Source organism: Budorcas taxicolor, chromosome 14, assembly GCF_023091745.1.
Source record: "Budorcas taxicolor isolate Tak-1 chromosome 14, Takin1.1, whole genome shotgun sequence".
Lineage (NCBI taxonomy): Eukaryota > Metazoa > Chordata > Mammalia > Artiodactyla > Bovidae > Budorcas > Budorcas taxicolor.
In genome coordinates, this window is record NC_068923.1 from 77524309 (window position 1) to 77543413 (window position 19105).

Here is a 19105-nt window from a genome sequence, read left to right on the forward strand (position 1 = left end):
TTAGGTTTTCTATAAGATTTTACATTCTAAGTCACCTGCTATTACATAGAGCTGTATGTTTCTTCCTTCAGTTCTGTTAGCGTTTGCTTCATGTATTTCCCGGCTCTCATGCTTGGTGTGTATATAATCTGCCTTCTTGGTGAACTGACCCTGCCATTATAAAATGTCCTTTGTGTCTGTAGCATTTTTTGACTTAGTCTGTTTTGTCTGCTAACAGTATAGCCACTCTTGCTTTTTAGATTGCTGTCTGTATGGAGTCTCTTTTCATCCTTAACTTCAAAAGTATGTGTATCTTTGGATCTAAAAAGTGAATCTTTTGTAGATAGCTTGTAGTTGGACCTTGTTTTGTATCCATTCCTCAGATCCATGACTGTTGGTTGGGACGTTTAAACCAACCTATTGTTATAATCTATTTTGAATTGCTGATAACACACATACAAAAATTTAATCACATACAAAAATTCTCTTTTACAACCCTGTTCCCCTACTTTGTTATTAATGTCACAAATGGCATTTTTAGATATTGTGCCCATTAACACAGATGTCTTTCTTTTAGTGCTTTTACCTTTTAAATACTACAAAATTAAAAGTGGGGATATGAAACATGATTAACACTGGCTTTTATATTTATTCATATATTTACCTTTGCCAGGGAACTTTATATTTCAGTATGGCTTTGAGTGATTGTCTAGTGTAATTTTGTTTCAAATTGAACAGTTCTCCTTGCAGATCTAGTAGTAATGAACTCCTTATCCTTAAGCTTTTGTTTATCTGGGAGTGTCTTAATTTCTTCCTGATTTTCGAAGGACATTTTCCTGAGAAGTCCACTGATAATCTTACAGAAGCTCCGTTATAGACGGTGAATCTTCTTATTGCTTCCAGGATTTATTGTCTTTGGTTTTGACAGTTGGATTATAATGTGTCTTGATGTTAGGAGACTTTGGGTTCATCTTACTTCCAAGTAACATATTTGTATATACATTTCTTTCCTCAGATTTGGGAAGTTTTTGGCCATTATTTCTTCAAATAAATTCTCTGTCCCTTCATGCACCTCCACAATACAAATGTTGGCCTTTTTGATGGTGTCTCATAAGTCCCTTAAACACAGTCACCATTGTCACCAGTGTTCCGAGATAAAGATAGAAATAGTCCCTTGGGAGGCCCTCAGACAACCCAGAACATTGTGTGCAAGGTCTGCTCTTTCCCTCTTCCCTGAAGTATTTGAAACCTTTTATGGTTTGTTATTTGGAGGTCCACAGGTGACTTGGTGGCTTTCTAGAGATTCTGGTTTGGGTAGTCAAGGTCCACTGCCTCATGGACAGTGTGAATTAAGGTTCTGTGTCTAAAATTTAAGGATAATTTTGAATATAAATAACTTTTGCCTAGTGTTAGATTCAGTTCTGTTACATTCCATTTCTGTAGTTGCTTTCACAGATTGATACATGTGTATTAAGTAGCCACAGTTTAATATATGTAATACATAATAGTAGAAAAACAAGTTTATTCCCAGTGGTTGGAAAACTGATAGGAATTGTAATTTCCATCATGGACTGTTATGTCTGTTAGAATTGATAATCACAAAGTAACAGGAATTACTAAAATAGAAAACTAAGAATGTTTTATGTAAAGGGTGATATTTGTTAAAAGTGAATAAGAAAAAAGGCTGAAGGTAAAAAGATGAAGAAAATACTAGTTTTTTGGGTGTGGAATCTTAACACTGCTGTTTTCTTGTACTTTTGAAATTTTCAAAACTTTCACAGTGGTTATGCTTTTCATAAATCAGATGTTAACAGACTGATTTTTTAAATACTTTTTTTTTAACCTTTTACTTATAAGAAGTTGATTGCTTAAAAAACAATAAAAAGAGGAGCAGATTTGGAGACAAGAATACAAAAGTTTAGAACAAATGGACTGCTGCTTTTTAAGAACAGTCTGGGTCTGACGCGGGAACGCTTGGGGTGGACTTGGAGGAAAAAAGGTAGAATTTGGTACATGAAAGCAGGAAACCTCAGAAAAAGATGTGAATGCCCCACATGGAAAAGAGGTTGGACAGAGAGGTTGGGGAGCGTGGGGAGAATGGACCTGGAGCCCAGGCAGCCTGCACGGGGCCGCTCCTGGACTAAGGGCGGGGGGGTGGCGAAACGTGGCCCGCGTCGGTGGTGGGAGCGCTGGGGGGGCCCAGCGTGGCGAGCTATTAAGAGAGTGACTGTCGTTAACTTGGTCACTCTGTTTTTCTCCACAGAATCATCTCTTTGGGTTGAATTCCTTGGAAGTTTGTCACTTTGCTGTGCTCCTGAACTATGAAACTGTGACTCTCTCGGGTGAGAAATAGTCTCTCAATAAATAAACAAACAATTGACAAATACTGTGGACACTTAAGTCTTTGTTCAGTTATTCTCACCAACATGTAGAGTTTGGGGTACTTGTATTAGAATTGGTCAGGAATTTTTAACTTTACGAGTCTTAGGAAGGTAACTTTAAATATTGATTAAAATTTTTACTGTTCTAGGACATTTTTGACTCTTCTCACATTTTGTCCATTTCACTGAGATAGATACTGCCTGGGCCATGGGTTTAAAGGATCTGCATGAACCTACATGACTATATATATTGTGGGCTCTTAAAAGGAACAGACTGTCTTTCAAATAAAATATGTCTTTGGACTTCATTGTTATCAGATTGCCCTGCTGGATCCAGCCACTGGACAGATGGACATTTAAGGCTCTTTATTCAGTTATATCACTTTATTGAAGGCCTAACGTATGCATGTACAATATGGAATACACACACAAAAAATTACTTAATTAATTGGAACTGAGGTTGAGTAATATTTGCTAATTGAGAGTGTGGTAACATTTTTCAGAGGTCGTCTTAGGACCTTTCTCTCCTTTAGTAATTGGTTTTGTTGTGATCAGAAGAGCTTTAAGAATTGTGTCATTTTAGTGAAAACTAACTGAATCCCCAGTAATTGAATCCCCAGTTCTTTCATTGGGTTAACAAATTTTCTTGTGCAGAATTCTTGAGTCCAATAATGTAAGCTGTAATAAACCCAGCTATCATCAGTGAAAACCTGCATTTTAAGAACCCACGTTTATGTATGATCAGTAATTCAAGAATTTGTTTTATTTTAAACAATTTCATATAACAATTAGAAGTAGTATGCAAAATTATCATAAAAGATACAAGACTTAATACATATTTACAAGGTTAAAAATAGTTACTCTTGTGGTTGACAGAACTGTCACTTTCCTAAATGAGTATGATACAGCAAAGTAATGGTGGAGCCATTGTTTTCATATTCAGCCTAAATTGTCCATTAACAGTAAACAAACAACTATGCAGTGATCTCTTATGCCCAGTAACATGTGAGGCTTAAGTTAAAGCGCACATTTGAAATTGAAATTCCTTAGCATCTCACAATTGGAGGTATCAGGCTGCAGGCCAAAGTTTGGATGTAATGAGTAAAAATGTGTTTTAGTTGGAGTATCAAATTTTTACTGAATGCTCAAGGTGTACGTGGTGCCCCAGGATCTTGAGCCAAATCCATTTTTTAAAAACAAAGAAAATCATGGGAATATCTTTATGCTGGATCAAGCTAAGTCATCAAAATGAACTACTGTTAAGGTTAATGTTGGGGTCCTTGACTTGGCTAAGGCATCAGGGTGAGTCCGTCCATAAAAGAAGTATCCTGTAGTGGGAGTTCCCCAGTAGTGCGTTGCTTATGGAACTAAAGAAACTCACCTGAGCACCCTGGATCTGTTTTTAACAAACAGTAGACAAAAAAAGATTTGCTTGCCTAGCAAAACAAATTAGACACTTTTCCAAAATGTACCTGGATAAGTCATCAGTAAAATTTCAGTAAAAATTTAGAGTAGGAATGTACATGGCCGCTTTCACTTAAAATGGCATCACGTTTAAATAACATTAACAAGTTAAACAGTGAGATCCTAAGCTTTGAATTTCATTGAACGCTAAACTTCTGCAGAGAAGGGTGTTAGGCAAAGATGATGTCTCATCCTAAAAAGAGGCAGCAGGAGATGAAGTTTACATCTGTTTCCAATGCCTGACTACAGAGTTGACGATTTAATTGAAGTAGAAATTTTAGCAAAAAGCAAAAAGGAATGTATTTTCAGTACATGATAAGACCCAAACAGGAAGGACTAAGTTTTTTAATCACTCAATTTTGAAGTATCTTAGTTGTAGGAAAAAGGAAGAATTTGAGTTGAACAGTGGTTTTGTGTCCACAATAGATGTTAAAAGCTCATTAGGTTTTTCAAAAATAAATTGCACAAGCAGCAATCAACACCTTGGAGGGGACTCAAGGGAACCCTTTCCTCAGGGCTTTATTTTTCACCATGGTAAATTTACTAATGAAAACTTGCGCAAAATGTGGATCAACCATGTAATGGTACGTTTTCACAGTGGAGGGGAGCGGTTCCACAGCCACCACAGGGCATGATGTCTGCACGGAGGAGCAGCCGGGGCCCAGGTGACAAGAGGTCTTTGTGATGTAGTCCACAAGTCTGTTATACTGTTGCTCTGACAGTCTCTCTCGAACTCCATCCACCTGCGACCCAAAAGAAGTTTTCAGTTGCCAAACCCTCTTAAGGACACTTCCATAACAAGATTATTCCTTCTCTTGCCTTGATACACTGGATGTTGTGCCTTTTAGGTTATCTAATAAAGCCACTGAATAAGCATTTGGTGTTGTGTGAAAGTCCCCTGTTTGACGATTTGGGAATATTTTACTCTTAACTCTTAAAAACATCTGTCACTGCTCTCTGCTAGTCTAGTCCAGGAACAAAGGAGTATCTTTCCTCCGTTTCAATCTAATCAACATTAAACCCTGAGATAAAAGCTCCGCTTGTCTCTGGAAACCTCTCCAGACAGAACCTCTTTACCTCTTTCAAACTAGTGGCTTTGGACAGAGTATTAAGAAAACAAATACCTTTTGAACTGTAACATTTTCTGCTTTATAAATATGAGGATTTAAAGCCAGAGAAAATGAAAAAAAACTGGGCAGAGGAACGGGAAGTTTTTATGGAGAAGAGGGAGGATGCAAAGCGCATTCATGGTCTGTCAGGGTCTGGCGTATCTTCTGTGGAGCTCAAATAGAAGAACTGATGGGCTTCCCAAACTCTTAGAGAGTTTCTCAGGAAGTACCCATCAGAGGCGAGTGGAGCTATAAATGCCCCCCATCCTGGAATTCTCTAGCTGTCTACTGTGTAAATCAAGTGGAGTGGGACGTTTCCAGTAAGCCACTGGTCTCTGGGAATCAGGTAGCCACTGACCTCTCCATGGCCTTTACCTACCAAACGTTGGGAAGACTACTCTGAAAGACTTATAAACATTTTAATGAGGACTTCTGAGTTCTTGAAATAGTAGTAAAGAAGGTATATGTTTCTGTGTAGGGCACAGAGACAGTGCAGCCAAGGATGTCTTACAGGCGGCAGAAAGCCAGTGGGGTGGTAAATAGGGCTGCCTGCCAGAAAAATAAGGAGGGCGTCCATTAGAGTTCAGTCTCATATTTTTAAGTTTGGGCAAGAAAATAAAGGCCCCCAAAGATTCACTGACAGATGAAAGCTGCACCACCAGGCAAAAGCCAGAACTCTGATGATATCATTTGATGGGGTCAGGATTCAGCTGGAAAGCTTCGAATACACAAGAGTCTTAATTGCTCCTCCTGAACAGCAGCACAGGAAAACCCGTGTTGTGAAAGGAACACGGCCAAGGAATAAATTGACCTTCTGACTCATTGTGAGCCTCTCATAAGGGATTTCAATAATGTGCCAGGCATATTAAGCAATTATTACCCTAAAAATGGCTGCATTTAACTAAGAAAAGCAAATGATGAAAAAAAAAAGTCCTGCCGTATTTAAATATACTGAATGATGTCATCTACAAATTAATTGCTTCCAAAATCCAAAGGAGCTATGTTTGCTAGCATCTAGAGCAAAATCCCAGAAAAACCATTTCATGTAAAGATTTTAAAACACTATTCTTTAGTTTTCACTGGAAGACAGTGGGTAGGCTTCCCAGCCCGGCTTTAAGCCCGAGGCTTAGGTTGGGCGTGGCCACTGAGGAAAAGGCACTGTCAGGCAGCACTGCTGAGTGACCCCCACTCCCATTTTGGAAAGACTGGATTAGAGCATTAGTAACGAAGCGTCTACTGTCTCCAAAACATTTTGGGGGGCATTTTTGTTCTGCAGCCTGGGTCTCCATTGGAGTGAGTGGGGGAGGGGAGGGTTTGGACACAGGATTAACGGGGCAGTTACTTTCTGTTTGTTAATAAGGAGTTGGGGTTAGAGGTAAAGGGTGAGAAAGTGGAATTTAGAGGCTGAAGGGTTGCAAATCTGCTGGTCTGCCCAGCGCCTCCTGCTGCTGTGTAAGCTGCCCTGCAGTGCTCCTGCTCCCAGTCATCTCTTCCTGCCTCTGACCCCTTCATCCTGAGCACCCTTGGGAAACGAGTGGTGACTCCACCAACCATCTCAGTAACCCCCAGGGAAGCTGAGGTGTGTTCCCCTCCAGCTACAATTCCCCACAGTACCCTCCTCAAGCAGAAAAGCCAAAGAGAAGAGTCACAGCAAATGCTGATTCTCTAGTCTCAATAGTTTAAGATCTGAAATAGTTCCCAAGCAACTGAGGAATAACGATGGTCACAGATACTCCTCAGGGCTTTGGAAGTTTCTCGTTAAGGACCAGGGACTTGAAGATAATGATACTATCCCCTGCCAAGGCCTGTAGCCAGATTATTGCTGCTTTATTGTCAACTGGATCAGAAGATTTTGGCAGATCTAATAAAGTCAGGCTGGACATCTGACCTCTGTTTATTCCCAGAAAGTCATCAACTCGAACCAGCAATGTAGTCTTAGTGCCAAGCCCCTGCTTAAAGCCTGACTGATTATGATCCAAGAAACTAGAGAAATCTCAGAGTTGTTGTGGTTGGCTGCCTTCCATCTTCTCAGATAATTTTACCCAAACAGTGGTGTGAGGGAGATGCAGGCTCCCATACCAGGAAGAACATAATGAAAGAAGGAATCAGGCAGGACCTGCTAGAGGCAAGGTTTGCTGGCCTTTCTGGGAGCTACTTAGACCCTAAGTTAGGACAGGCAGGTTCCTCTTAACCTCTGATTCAACCCCAGTCTAGCTGTGTGGGAAAAGATGTCCGTTTCCAGGTCAACTCTCGGGGCCCCAAGGATCAGGCCGTCAGCAGGGAGCCAGGGGCAGGGGGCAGGGCAGGGTTCCAGTGGGTGCATGTGCTCACCCTGGTCTGGACGGCAGGAAGCCCACGATCATCTCTGACCCCCAACACCCAGAATGGACCCCCTCCCAGCTGTTGTGTGGCCAAGGAGCCTGCCCCCGGAGCCTGGGCAGTGTCCCCAGGAGGTACCGTGTACTGCTCAGGGGGTGGGAAATGTCCCACGGGGAAGGGGACACAGCTGCACGGAAGACAGAGCAGGGGGTGGGAGAGAGCTGGAGACAAAAAGTTTGAGCCCAAGCTCTCACGAGCTGGGGCTGAGAGAGGCAGTGCCTGTGCTTGTCGCACGCCTGACGCCCCTTGCTCCTGCGTGGCCCTTTCTCGGCCCTGCTGGAGGGACCGGCTGCAGCACTCCCAGGCCACGCGCAGACTCAGGCCTGCCCTGTGGACTTCCGACAGGCTCACTCTGGAGCTCCCGCACCCCAGCCCCACACGACTGACCTTGGACTCTCGGGTGGCTGAGCCCCAGCGGTGAGTCCACTGGCCTCCTGCCTCCCCTGGCCCTGGCAGCCTTCCTGGGCTCTGGTGCCCACCGCAGGGGCTGCCGGCTCACAGACACCCGGTACCTGCGGTCACCCCGGGTTTCAACGCTGCCGGCAGCTAACCCCGGGCACCCTGCTGTCGAAAGGTACCTCTGTGTCACAGGCCACTCTGGGCTGCTTGAGCTGCACGACGAGCAGGCCGCTCTGCTCGCGGTCCTGTGCGCAGTCGATCTCCGTGACCGGGAAGGCCTGCTGCTGGGTGTCCTCGCTGACGCTCACCACGAAGAGCACGTCTGACGTCAGCAGCAGGCAGCCCTCGTGCTCCTGGCCTGAGCCCCTCACCAGAACGACCTCCAGGGCCATGTGCACTTCCGGTCTGCCCAGAGACTGGAGCATCTTCCTGTGTCAGAGGAGAAAGGTGAGGCCACAGCCAGCTTGGGAGAGATGCTCACCTCTCAGGGCTCACGGTTTGAACCAAAGCGAGGGCCCTCACCAATCTTATCATGAAATGTGTAATTGTCACTTTAGTTCTGATTCTGGTCAATCGAACCCAGCTCCTCCTGAAGACAAAGATACCCTTGGTTTGGCGAGTCTTCTTCCCCCCGTTAGAAATGTCACCCCTAATGAGGACACAGATAACCTCAGGCCTATCGTGGGCCCTGGCACCTCTGCCAATGGACATCCTGCCCTGAGTGGGACATGGGGACAGGTGTTCTGCTGCCAGCCCAGAGCTGTGGACCAGCAGCCTCCCCTGAAAACAGCTGCTCCTTGTGGGCTCCCCTGGAAGGGTGGCCTGTTAGCTTGAGAGGAAGCCAGGCCCTGTTAACATACAATGCACGTGTGCAGCTGAACCAGCCTCCAGATAATCTTACCAGACGTATTTGACGTGGCTGTTTGGAGCCTGGTCAGCGTGCAGATCACTTGGCTGATAGCGCTGTTTGGGAAGCTGAGAAAGTCCAGCTCCATGTAAAATACCTGTAGTAAGAGAAGTAAGGGGGTTTTACTAGTTGTTTTCTGGAAAACAGCTTCATGCTATAGTGATGTCATTTGCTCAGAGCCATCTATAAAACGCTACAGTTCCAAAATGATGTCACATCTCTGGAAGTAAGTGTACAGATAATCATTAAACATTGCAATGCTCTTAACCCGAGTGATCTTATATTAGCTGCAAGCTGAAATATGAATGAGCTACAGTCCAAGTACAGGCGGGCAATTAGAGGAAGCATGATGCTCCTGGGAATAGTCAGGCCTGAGCAACAGCTTACACATCGTTTACAGCTGATGTGGCGCAAAAGTCAAGACTGTTGGTTGACTCCCTGGCTTAATCTCACAGTATGTCTGTATCTGCGGTGTGGCTGTCAAACAACAACGCACAGAGATGCACACGAAGGCGCGTGGTCTGCCTAGATACAGTGTTTAAATGACAGTCCAGCTGTTAGACATGAATCCATATATATTTATGAGCGCTCGTGGGGCCTCTGGTTTGCTGCACGCTCTCCCTGGTGCCAGCACCGAACGAGGGCACCACGCAGTCCTCCAGAGACGCTCCGGAACCAGAGATGGTACAGCCTGTGTGCTTTCTGAGGGCTTGTAAATGTTTATAAACGAGGCACAGTCATTAGACCAAGAGTTAGTGGTTTGTAAAACCTTCAGAGCGGTAATAAAACTTTTACAAGAATGATGGAAACCAACGAGGCCATGTGAAGCTCTGCTCTGAGACGCTCTTACATAAGGGAGAAACCCCACAGCCTTGGGAAACACGCAGTGAGGGACAAAGGCGCTTTCAAGACCAGAGGCATTTATGAAGTCTAAGTTGACTATATCTTGCTGCCGTCCATGGCAAAAGGAATACTGTTTCTGTGAATGTACGTATTTGATAAGGGAGCATTTAACTTTGTCCAGTTATGAGTTGTGGCAGTACTTTTCGTCAGTTTCCCTGTGAGTGAAAATGTCATTCATGTAAGGAGAGAGAGGCAGGCATGAGGGGGAGGCGGCGAGGGGAAGGGGAGGGAACACGTGTTCCTGTCTGTGTGGTCTCCTAAAGGAGCCGCTCCGGAAGGCTGCCTGAGCGCGGGCATCCTCCCCGCTCCCTTCCTCTCAGACACGGGGTTTATGCCCTAATCTGGCTGCCTCTTGTCAGATCTAGCGAGGTGCGGAGCCGCAGGCAAGTGCACCCCGCGGACTCTACGGCCAGATGCAGTTACACGTGCAGGGCGCCTGCCCATCACTTGTGGTGCCAGCCAGCCACCACTTCGTGACCCAAACGATACCGGTGCCAGGCACAAAGGTAACAGTTCCAGAGTCCCTGGCGGTCCTGTTGTTAGGACTCTGTGCTTTCACTGCAAGGGCAAGTGTTCAATCCCTGGTCGGGGAACTAAGGAAGATTCTATAAGCCTTGCTGCTGCTGCTGCTAAGTCACTTCAGTCGTGTCCAACTCTGTGCGACCCCATAGACGGCAGCCCACCAGGCTCCCCCGTCCCTGGGATTCTCCAGGCAAGAACACTGGAGTGGGTTGCCATTTCCTTCTCCAATGCGTGAAAGTGAAAAGTGAAAGTGAAGTCACTCAGTCATGTCCGACTGTTCACGACCCCATGGACGGCAGCCTACCAGGCTCCTCTGTCCATGGGATTTTCCAGACAAGAGTACTGGAGTGGGGTGCCATTGCCTTCTCCACTATAAGCCTTGTGGTGAGGCAAAAAAAAAAAAAGTAATTCCAGTTACCTATTTGAGGAGAAGGGGACGACAGAGGATGAGATGGTTGGATAGCATCACTGACTCAATGGACATGAGTTTGAGTAAACTGGCAGTTGGTGATGGACAGGGAGGCCTCGTGGAGTCGGACACGACTGAGTGACTGAACTGACTGACTGACCGTCACCACTTTGCAGTAACTCACACTGCAGCCCTGCTGACACTCATTTTCACAAGCAAATGCCAAAGTGTCTTCAAGGTAAAGTACCATATTTATTGTAGTATCTATGCATTTAATTCATTTTTAAAAGACTTCTTTTTTTAATATTGGATGGTTAGATAGCATCACCAACTCAATGGACATGAATCTGAGCAAACTCTGGAGATAGTGGAGGACAGAGGAGCCTGGCGTGCTGCAGTCCATGGGGTCACAAAGAGTCAGACGTGACTTAGTGACGGAACAACTATTCATGTCAAGTCAGTTAATGCGCTCTGCCCAGAATGCAGAAAATTGGCACAGGAAGAGGCGCTCCCTTTCCCACACCCCCACTGTGTGTGCACGGCTTTGTGGGGAGCCCTGGCACCATCCTAGGTGCTAGTTCCACGAGCCCGGCTCTCCGCACCAGTCTGCTCTGCGAATGGTTTTCAGTGGCAGATGATGTGCCTTTGCTGACCCTGGCCGGGAGACCGGGCCTGGCTGCAATAGCAACAGAGTCTGATGGCGAGAAAGCCACGCCTGAGGCCAAGCTGCACGGGCAGTGTGCGTGCATCCACCGACACACACGTGCTCTTTCATTCTCCAAATTCATAGGCATTGTTTTTTAAAGATAACCTTCCTGCTTTAGGACCTATTTTTTTCTTTCAAATTGCTCACCAGAAAAAGTCAGTCTACTCTCTGCTTTGATATATTCAACTTTCTGTCCTCAACCTCTAAGTCGTTATTTTCCATTAAAGCCTGCTTTGTTAAATGACTATGAAAAGATCCCATGACACAAATACACTGAAATTACTAATTGATTTCCTAGCTCTATAATTTTATCATAATTTATTAGTAATAGTCCAATTTTACTCTTCGTGTAGATAAGCCTAGGGAGGTGAGGCAAAGAACTATTATTTATAGCTTTATCTATTTTATTTTTCACTCCTTGGTCATGTGAGGGGCTAGATTATCTTAGGGAAACCTTGGTATACTAACACAAAGTAACCAGTGATGTCCGAGTTGGCCAGTTCTCCAGGACTCACCATAGCCAGTCTGTGACACCAGCTCAGCAGCCCCACCGATGGGCTTCGTGAACACCCCCATGATTCCTTTCCCCACGCCGGAGATAACACCCTTGGCCTTGTGTCCTGCTGAAGCTTGAGCCTCCGATGTTTTCTGGAAGTTCTGCATTGGCTGATCAACTATACCAGCAATTGCACCTGAAAAATAACGAAAGCCTGGGTAAGGACTGAGGCATGAAATCCTGAGAAAGTGAAAGCTTTCAATCTGGAACAGTTTTGTTTGGATTGAAAATGAAACCCCACCCTCATTATAAAGCTCTCTACCATGCATTCATTTACCCTTTATCTAAGGACACTGAGGCTATTAGACATTTATTATTGCAGTATCTTCATCAAAACACGATGTTCTGACTAGGTTTGCCCCAACACAGCCAGGATCTATGAAGTTCAGTTTAGAATTTAATAAACATGCCGGACTATTTCCAAGCGCACCCATACACCTTTCTCCAGAAATCAAGCAACACAGTTTAGAGAAAAGCACGAACAATTCCTTAGGAGAGTGAGCCGAATACAATTTCACTGAATCTGGGGATGAAAAAACTGAAAAGGGCGAGCCTCTTTCTTGTTTGCTCTTTTAGTAAGAATAAGAGCAACTGTTTAATATAGTGAAATGAGTGAAGTGAGCTCGCTCAGTTGTGTCCGACTCTTTGCGACCCCATGGACTGTAGCCCACCAGGCTCTTCCATCCATGGGATTCTCCAGGCAAGAATACTGGAGTGGGTTGCCATTTCCTTCTCCAGGGGAACTTCCCGACCCAGGGATCGAACCCAGGTCTCCTGCATTGCAGGCAGGCGCTTTACCCTCTGAGCCACCGGGGAAGCCCGTTTAATATAACAATATTAATATATTAAGAATTATATAATAAGAGTAATTATTGATATAGTAATAATTTGTATTACAGTAAATCTGTCTCAAGGGCTAAGGGCTTACTTGTAGGAGATTATTAATTCTAACAATCCTCAAGAGTCACGGTTTTTATCCTCAGCTCCTAGACAAGGCCGCCGAAGCACAGGGAGGTTAAGGAGTTTTCCCAAGGTCACACAGCTGTCCTGTGCTTGCACCAGGATTTGAGTCTAGGGAGTCAGAGTCACAGCCTCATTCTTAACCAACAAGCTAGTCACTGATCCTGTTTATAAAACAAGCTTCTCTCCTTGATCAGTCTTGGAAAAATCTCCTTTTCTCTCACTTCAACTGAGGGTTGGCCACTTATCTCTTCGCTTGAGAACAGCTAGAAGCCCAGAGCTCACGGCTGTCTGCTCTGGCAGCTTTCCCAGGGGGCAGCCGGGCCAGGTGTGGAGCTGGCGTGTGAATCCCTTGGCTTCTGTGGGTCCCCTCCTTGCTCCTCTCACTCTGAGGGACCAGTGGTGAGTTTGAGTAAAGGCCTCAAAAGTCCAGATTTTTCTGCCACAACGGAGTGAAGGGTTCCCTACCCCAGCAAGAGGTAAAAATTTCATTACAATTCTTGACAGAATTCCGTTTTCAACTCAAACCTGCTAGCATTAATGAAAATGCACCGTTCCTGGGTGGAAATTTTAGCTCGTGTCAAACCCCATTATTCCAAATGCCACTAATTCAGAGTCTCCTGGGTAAAGGGAGATTTCCAGGTCTCAGTTAATGACCTGCTAATTTCAAGTCATATTCCACTGAACAAAGTCCAGTGAAACAAAGAGGCCAGTTCCTTTGTGTCAGTTGTACAGGGAACATTCTTCATGGATTCCACCCTTCTAAATTTTGACAGCACCATTTAGGTTTATGTATTGACAGATTAACAGTGACCTGAGGCAAAGAGTCTGTTTCCCAGCCTAGACCACGGCTTCCCAAACCTCTTATACACACGAGGCTGGAAGCAGGGGAGGCTGCTCACGGTTGGCCTGGGCCACCCTGGCGGTCTCGGGTACCCTACGACAGCCGGTCTCGGGGCCTGGGCTGGGAGCTCGCCCCGCATCTTCAGTCTGAGGAATCTGAGGTTCTGTTCCCCATCTATGAGGTCAGGAGTCAGGGCAGCTGGGAAGTATTAACGGAACCGGCTACACTGGGAGGGGCAAGAACCTTGGGGTCTTCTCTTCACATCATCTCACAGCAGGCAGTTCAAAGCGAAAAGCATCATATCAAAGAACATAGCCTTTGCGATATCGCTTCCTGATTTCTTTGAAAGATGCCCATGCTGAGAGCAGAAAAGGTGGGGTCAATAATAACAAATTCACTATTAAATTAATTGCCTTTCTGCACTTTTCTGGTAGAAATGTCTTTTCTCAGGTACAGATTTCCATTAAGACTATTAAAACTGAGTTAGGAGGGGGACAGGTGAAAATCTCCCATTTTCCTTTAACGTGCCAGGCCTGTGCCTGGGGCAGCACCCAGCCCGGGCTCTGACCTCCACCTGCCTAAATGCAGACAGGAACCGCAGTGAGGCTCCCCTCTGATCCTCCACTTTCTCCAGCCACCGGCCGCAGTGAAGGCTCAGTTACCAGGGCTTTGATAGATAAACTCTTCGGCTGCCTCCGAAGTGGGAAGCCTGAATACTGCAACAGGTGTTAGATCCTAAGAGGCAGAGGAGGAGCTGCAGGGGCCCAGGGGCCCGGGTGGAACGCTGGCCCGACGCACACACAGGGCCCGGGTGCCTGAGACCCCAGCCCCGCCCGCAAAGCAGCTCTCAAAGAGGCAGAGGGCTCTCTCGGTAAGCCTAATCCAGCCAAATCCCACCACCGGTAAATAATTTATTGCCGTATATTCCAACTCTGCTCTGAGGCTTTAGGTAGTGGAAATGGATCCCAAAACTTGTCCCCCCCGGCATCAGGCCATGGAGGGCAGCCACGTGGAGCTGGCTGTGATGTGACGAGGTGAAGCGGGGAGGCGAGGGGGCTTCCAGGGACCCTTTCTGTGCTGGCCGGCCCGGCTTTGCTTTCTCCTTTTCTTTCATTGCCATGCCGTGTGGCCTGTGGGACCTTAGTTCTCCAACCAAGGATTGAACTCATGCCCTCACGTGGGAGGGACAGGCAGAGGCCTAACCACTGGACCACCGGTTCCAGACGTGTTTCCTTTCCTGCCCTTCCTTCGCTGGAAGAGGGGGGCTTGCTCTGTGAAGCAAGGGAACGAAAAGGCTCTCCTCACCCCTTCTGTGACTCGCTCAGCTTTAGGCTGGGTCACTATCTATTGACGTTCTGCCTGTGTGGCTGTCCCAGTGCTGCCGTGTTGCATGCTGTAATTTTATTTTGGGCTTTTTTGTTTTTAATCACGATGGTGGAGGCACAGGCTGTGACACCGCTCCAAAGCTCACCATTCCAGGGACAAACAAGCCCCACAGAGTGTATTGGGCATCCCAGCTTGAGGCTCACTTGTTTTTGACCAGAACAGATCAGCAAACCGAGAAGGAAGCACGCTCGTTGTTCCGAAACTCCCTTCTAACTGGAACACAGGGTGCTGATGGCTGAGGGCGGCACCAGGGGGACCGCGGCCAGCGCCTTCTGGGTGCTCACGTCCTGACTCACCTGGTGGAGGCGTATGGCCGGGATTCCGAACGTCATCCCGAAAGTGGCCGTGGAGACGGGGCGTAGCTGCTGGGAAATCCAGCAACTAACTCGTCTTAAGTCAGAGAAGGGAGTTCTGACAGCCTGCCTTTGGTATTCATGAGAGAGAACTCCCATCTGGGAGGTAATGTGCCCGTAAGTGCCACACGGAGCTCATATCCCCTCTCAGCAGGCTCCAGGCCGTAGTAGAAAGTGGGGCTCTCTGGGGAACAGAGCTGGTAAGTGCAGGGAAGTCTGACGCCAACTCTGCAGGCTGGACAGAGCTCTTCCAAAAGCCACTGCTTTCTGAAAACAGTTGTAGACCTCCTCCAGGAGCTTCGGTGGCATCCCTCTCTAGGCCATCACTTCCTCGCTGACCCGGGGCGATGGGCCTGGCCAGGAGCTATAGCTGTCCTTGGATTTTTTCAGGAGCCTCATAACACTCCAGTGTCCTCATGAGGGCTGAGCTGAGTCAAGAAGGCCCATCAAACTCATAAACTTTTGGGGGAAATGTGTTTTCCCTACTCTGCAACTTCCAGTTGTTCAGTCTCCCCACATCCTGATTGTTTCCAGGCGTGGAGCCCTTCAGGGTGGGTGACATGTGGAAAGACCCAGGCTCTTGTCCCGCCTGGATGCATGACCTGGGCAAGTCACCTAACCTCATCCACATCTAGGGTTTGAAGACCAGACAAGATGACTCATGTGGAAGTGCTCTGACAACCCTGGAAACTGAGGAACTAGCTTTTTTATTTCACTAAGCGTGGCTATTATACATAAACAGCTCTAATGTCAGCTGGGCACTTACTGGCATGCGGCAGTTTTATACACCATTTCTGGGGATGTATTGCGTGGCGACAAATCCATACTTTCCCAGGGGAGGAAAGTATAGATTGGTTCTAGCCTCCCTTTTTTCTTCCTGCCATACATCAAGGACCAGATGTTTTGAGATGACCCAGCGATCATGTGGGATACAGTTACTGAACTCTTCCAAGAAAGGAAGCTGGTTGGCTCAACCTTAGTCTGAAGAGCATAGAAATGGACACATTGCTCATGGCGTGTTGCTGGGAGCGGAGCTCCTGGGGGCCCGGGGTCAGGCCACTGCTGGCGGGTGCAGTCAGGTTCACATCATTCCCAGAACTCCTCGGTTTGCAGAAATTAGATTCTGAAAGACTCCATGAGCCTACTGCAATTTCCACAGACAGCCTAAATGATTCCCTTGCATGGAGGAGTGTGTACAAAACATGATGACTATAGCAAAGTTCAAAGGTTTGGGATTGTCTATTATTAACCAGGGTAAATAATAGGAGCTATGCTCCAAAGGGTGACGTCACAAAGGCAGAATCACAGCTCCCCACGTAAGTGATTTCTACCACCCGGCACAGTCTCAGATAGTGGAAAATGGGGAGTGGGTGTGGGCGTTTCTGGGTGGGAAGAGCCCAGATCAGCCAAGATGGAAACAGCCACATGCCAGCCAGCTCAGGTCTCCTCTGCTGAGTGCCTCCATCCAAGAAGATCCTGGACAGCGGGGAGGAAGCACTCCTGCCCACAGCAGAGGGCATGCAAGGTCACAGTTCTTAGCAGAAAAAGGTCCCACGGTTGCCAGATAACGACCTGAGGCCTCCACGGTAACCTCACAGTCACTTCCTATGGTCACAGCAACCGGACTAAAGCTAAAGCCAAGACGCCCCAGCCACTGGTCAGATGGCTCTCTCTGCTGGGACACTCGCTGAAACCAGACGGCCCTTCTCGTTTCCTTGCTACCATAATATAATGAAGGTGCTGCTGACCAAACATGGACGCTGCGTCTGGCGCGCAACAGACCACCACTACTTCTAGTAACAGCAGAGTCATTTCCAACCCACGTTTACAAAAGAGAAGCCCTGAGGTCACAAAGATAGGGACCTGGAACCCAAGCCTGGGGGTTGCTGACTCCTGAGGACCATGCCCCCCTCCCCCCTCCCATCCCCCCACCTACACCAAAGCAGCCATGCCAGCAGCGAGGGGATTGCTCCTTAAGCAGCTGCTCCACCCCAGGTCCCCATTCCCACACGTTATCACCCGGCCATGCCCCACATCCCTGCAGGTTCGTTAGGACTTAAACAATTTCTGGTAACTGCACCTGAACTTGAAACATCTCACTGCTTCCTGTCAGAGCCTCACTCAGCTGGCCTCTGTGAGAGGAGGGCTTGTGTACAGAAACACAGCCTGGAGAGAGGGCAGGTCCTTTCAAGCTCATCGTTTCTGACCTTTGCTCTCCCTGCTTTGGGCCTCTTTGATCTCCCAGAGATGCAAACTCCTTCAGATGCTCGGCAGGCAGGCGGCCAAGCAACACAGTTTTAAATTCCTTTGCAAACAAATAAACAGAAGATACCCTTGAAAATCCTGCTCTGCAAAATTTCAGCTCTGAAGCTTCCTTTTTTTATAGATTTTTTTTTTTCCAGAGCAACTTGTTTTTCAAACGTTTGTAATATTTGGAAATACCCAGAGCAGTCTTCCCCTCTCCGTGTACCATCTGGCTGCTGGACAAACGGCAATTACTCAGAAAAATAAAAGGAAAGAGTGGGCTCCTCACTGAAGTTTACATGACATTTGCACATGGCTCAAGTGTTTCTCAAACAAAAGCAGGCGATTCGATTGCTGACTGCCCTATCTGAGGCCGAGAGGCGGTAAGGCTTCAGGAGGCTGGCAAGCAGGCGGCTGTGGGCTGACATTCTCCAGTTGATGCCCCGAGCGGGACCCTCCTGGGTGAATGACGCCTTAAGGATGCCACGAGGGGGCAGAGAGGAGGCGGCGGGAGAGGCGACTCCCACCAGCGCGCGGAAGGGCGGGGCCCAGGCCGCAGGATGGCCCTGCGCAGCCAAACCAGGATCGGCGTGGGGACCAGGCTGCGGGCCTCGTCTCAGCCTCAGCTTCGTCTGCAGGAAGCCGGAAGGGCCACCCCGCCGCCCAACTCCGGTCCGGCCGGGGAGTACCCGGCCGCGGTAGGGCCGCTAGCAGACGCCCGAGCGCCCCCGCCCCCTCCCCGGCCCCTTACCGAGCAGACTGATGCCCAGCCGGGACAGGCCCTGCCGGAGCCCCTCGCCCAGGCTCTCCGGGAGCTGCCGCCGCCACTCCTCCTGCCGGTTGTAGTGCTCCTCGTCCAGCGACAGCCGGTCCATGTTCCGGGCCAGGCTCGTGGCCAGGTTGGTGATGGACGTGAGGGTACCTGAGGACACAGAGGCACGTGGGTTTGGGGTCCTGGTCACACGGATGCCGCCCCAGGGGAGGGGTCCCCGGAGCGCTGCGGGCGAGCGGAGTCCACAGCGGCCTTCTGGCCTCGCCCACGGACAGTGAGGGCGGCTTCCCCCTGGGCAGGGTGAGGCCGTGGCCTTCAGAAAATGAGGTGAGGTGAACACTTTGAGGAAAGGTGATCCACTCAGCCCTCACAGAGGATAGGATTAGGCCCTCCCTCACCAGAAGAATGCCTGCAGTCTCACACGGAGCTATCATGCACTCATCTGACCGCCAGGGCTTGGCTACAATAGTTAGTTTTGAAGATCTCAGGGAGGCCCGGTTTTTTGAAGGTTGCAATTTGCCTGCTCTCATTTGAAGGGGTAAGGTTATGTTGCTGAATTTTAAACAGATTGTAAAGGAATGTTTCCACTTTAGAAGTAAGATCTATTCTTCCCCATTACTCTAGCCATAGTAAAGGAAGACACTCAACTTTATCATTTGACAGTCAGGAAATAATTATTATGCCACAGAGAATATGTGTGATTTTGATATTCAGGCTGTGAGCTGGAAAAAAAAAAGTGAAGACAATAAAGAGAGTAAGGCATGTGAAAGCCAGGATTCTGTCTGGTTTTCCCAAGAAAGGCTATTTCTGCGTCTTGCTCAAGACAGTCATA

The 19105-nt window shown here is 47.6% G+C and overlaps 1 protein-coding gene across 1 annotated transcript in view; it reads right to left on the reverse strand.

Moving 5' to 3' along the window:
• Positions 1–4208: 4208 nt before the first annotated feature.
• The window catches only part of VPS13B (vacuolar protein sorting 13 homolog B), a 775227-nt gene continuing 760330 nt past the window's right edge, over positions 4209–19105 (reverse strand). Inside the window, exons 57-61 of the mRNA XM_052651420.1 lie at positions 18253–18423; positions 11674–11850; positions 8613–8715; positions 7891–8140; positions 4209–4567 (exon numbers count right to left, since the gene is read on the reverse strand). Of these exons, the coding sequence (XP_052507380.1) occupies positions 4319–4567; positions 7891–8140; positions 8613–8715; positions 11674–11850; positions 18253–18423 (950 nt within the window). The 3' untranslated portion in view covers positions 4209–4318. The remainder of the gene's footprint in view (positions 4568–7890; positions 8141–8612; positions 8716–11673; positions 11851–18252; positions 18424–19105) is intronic.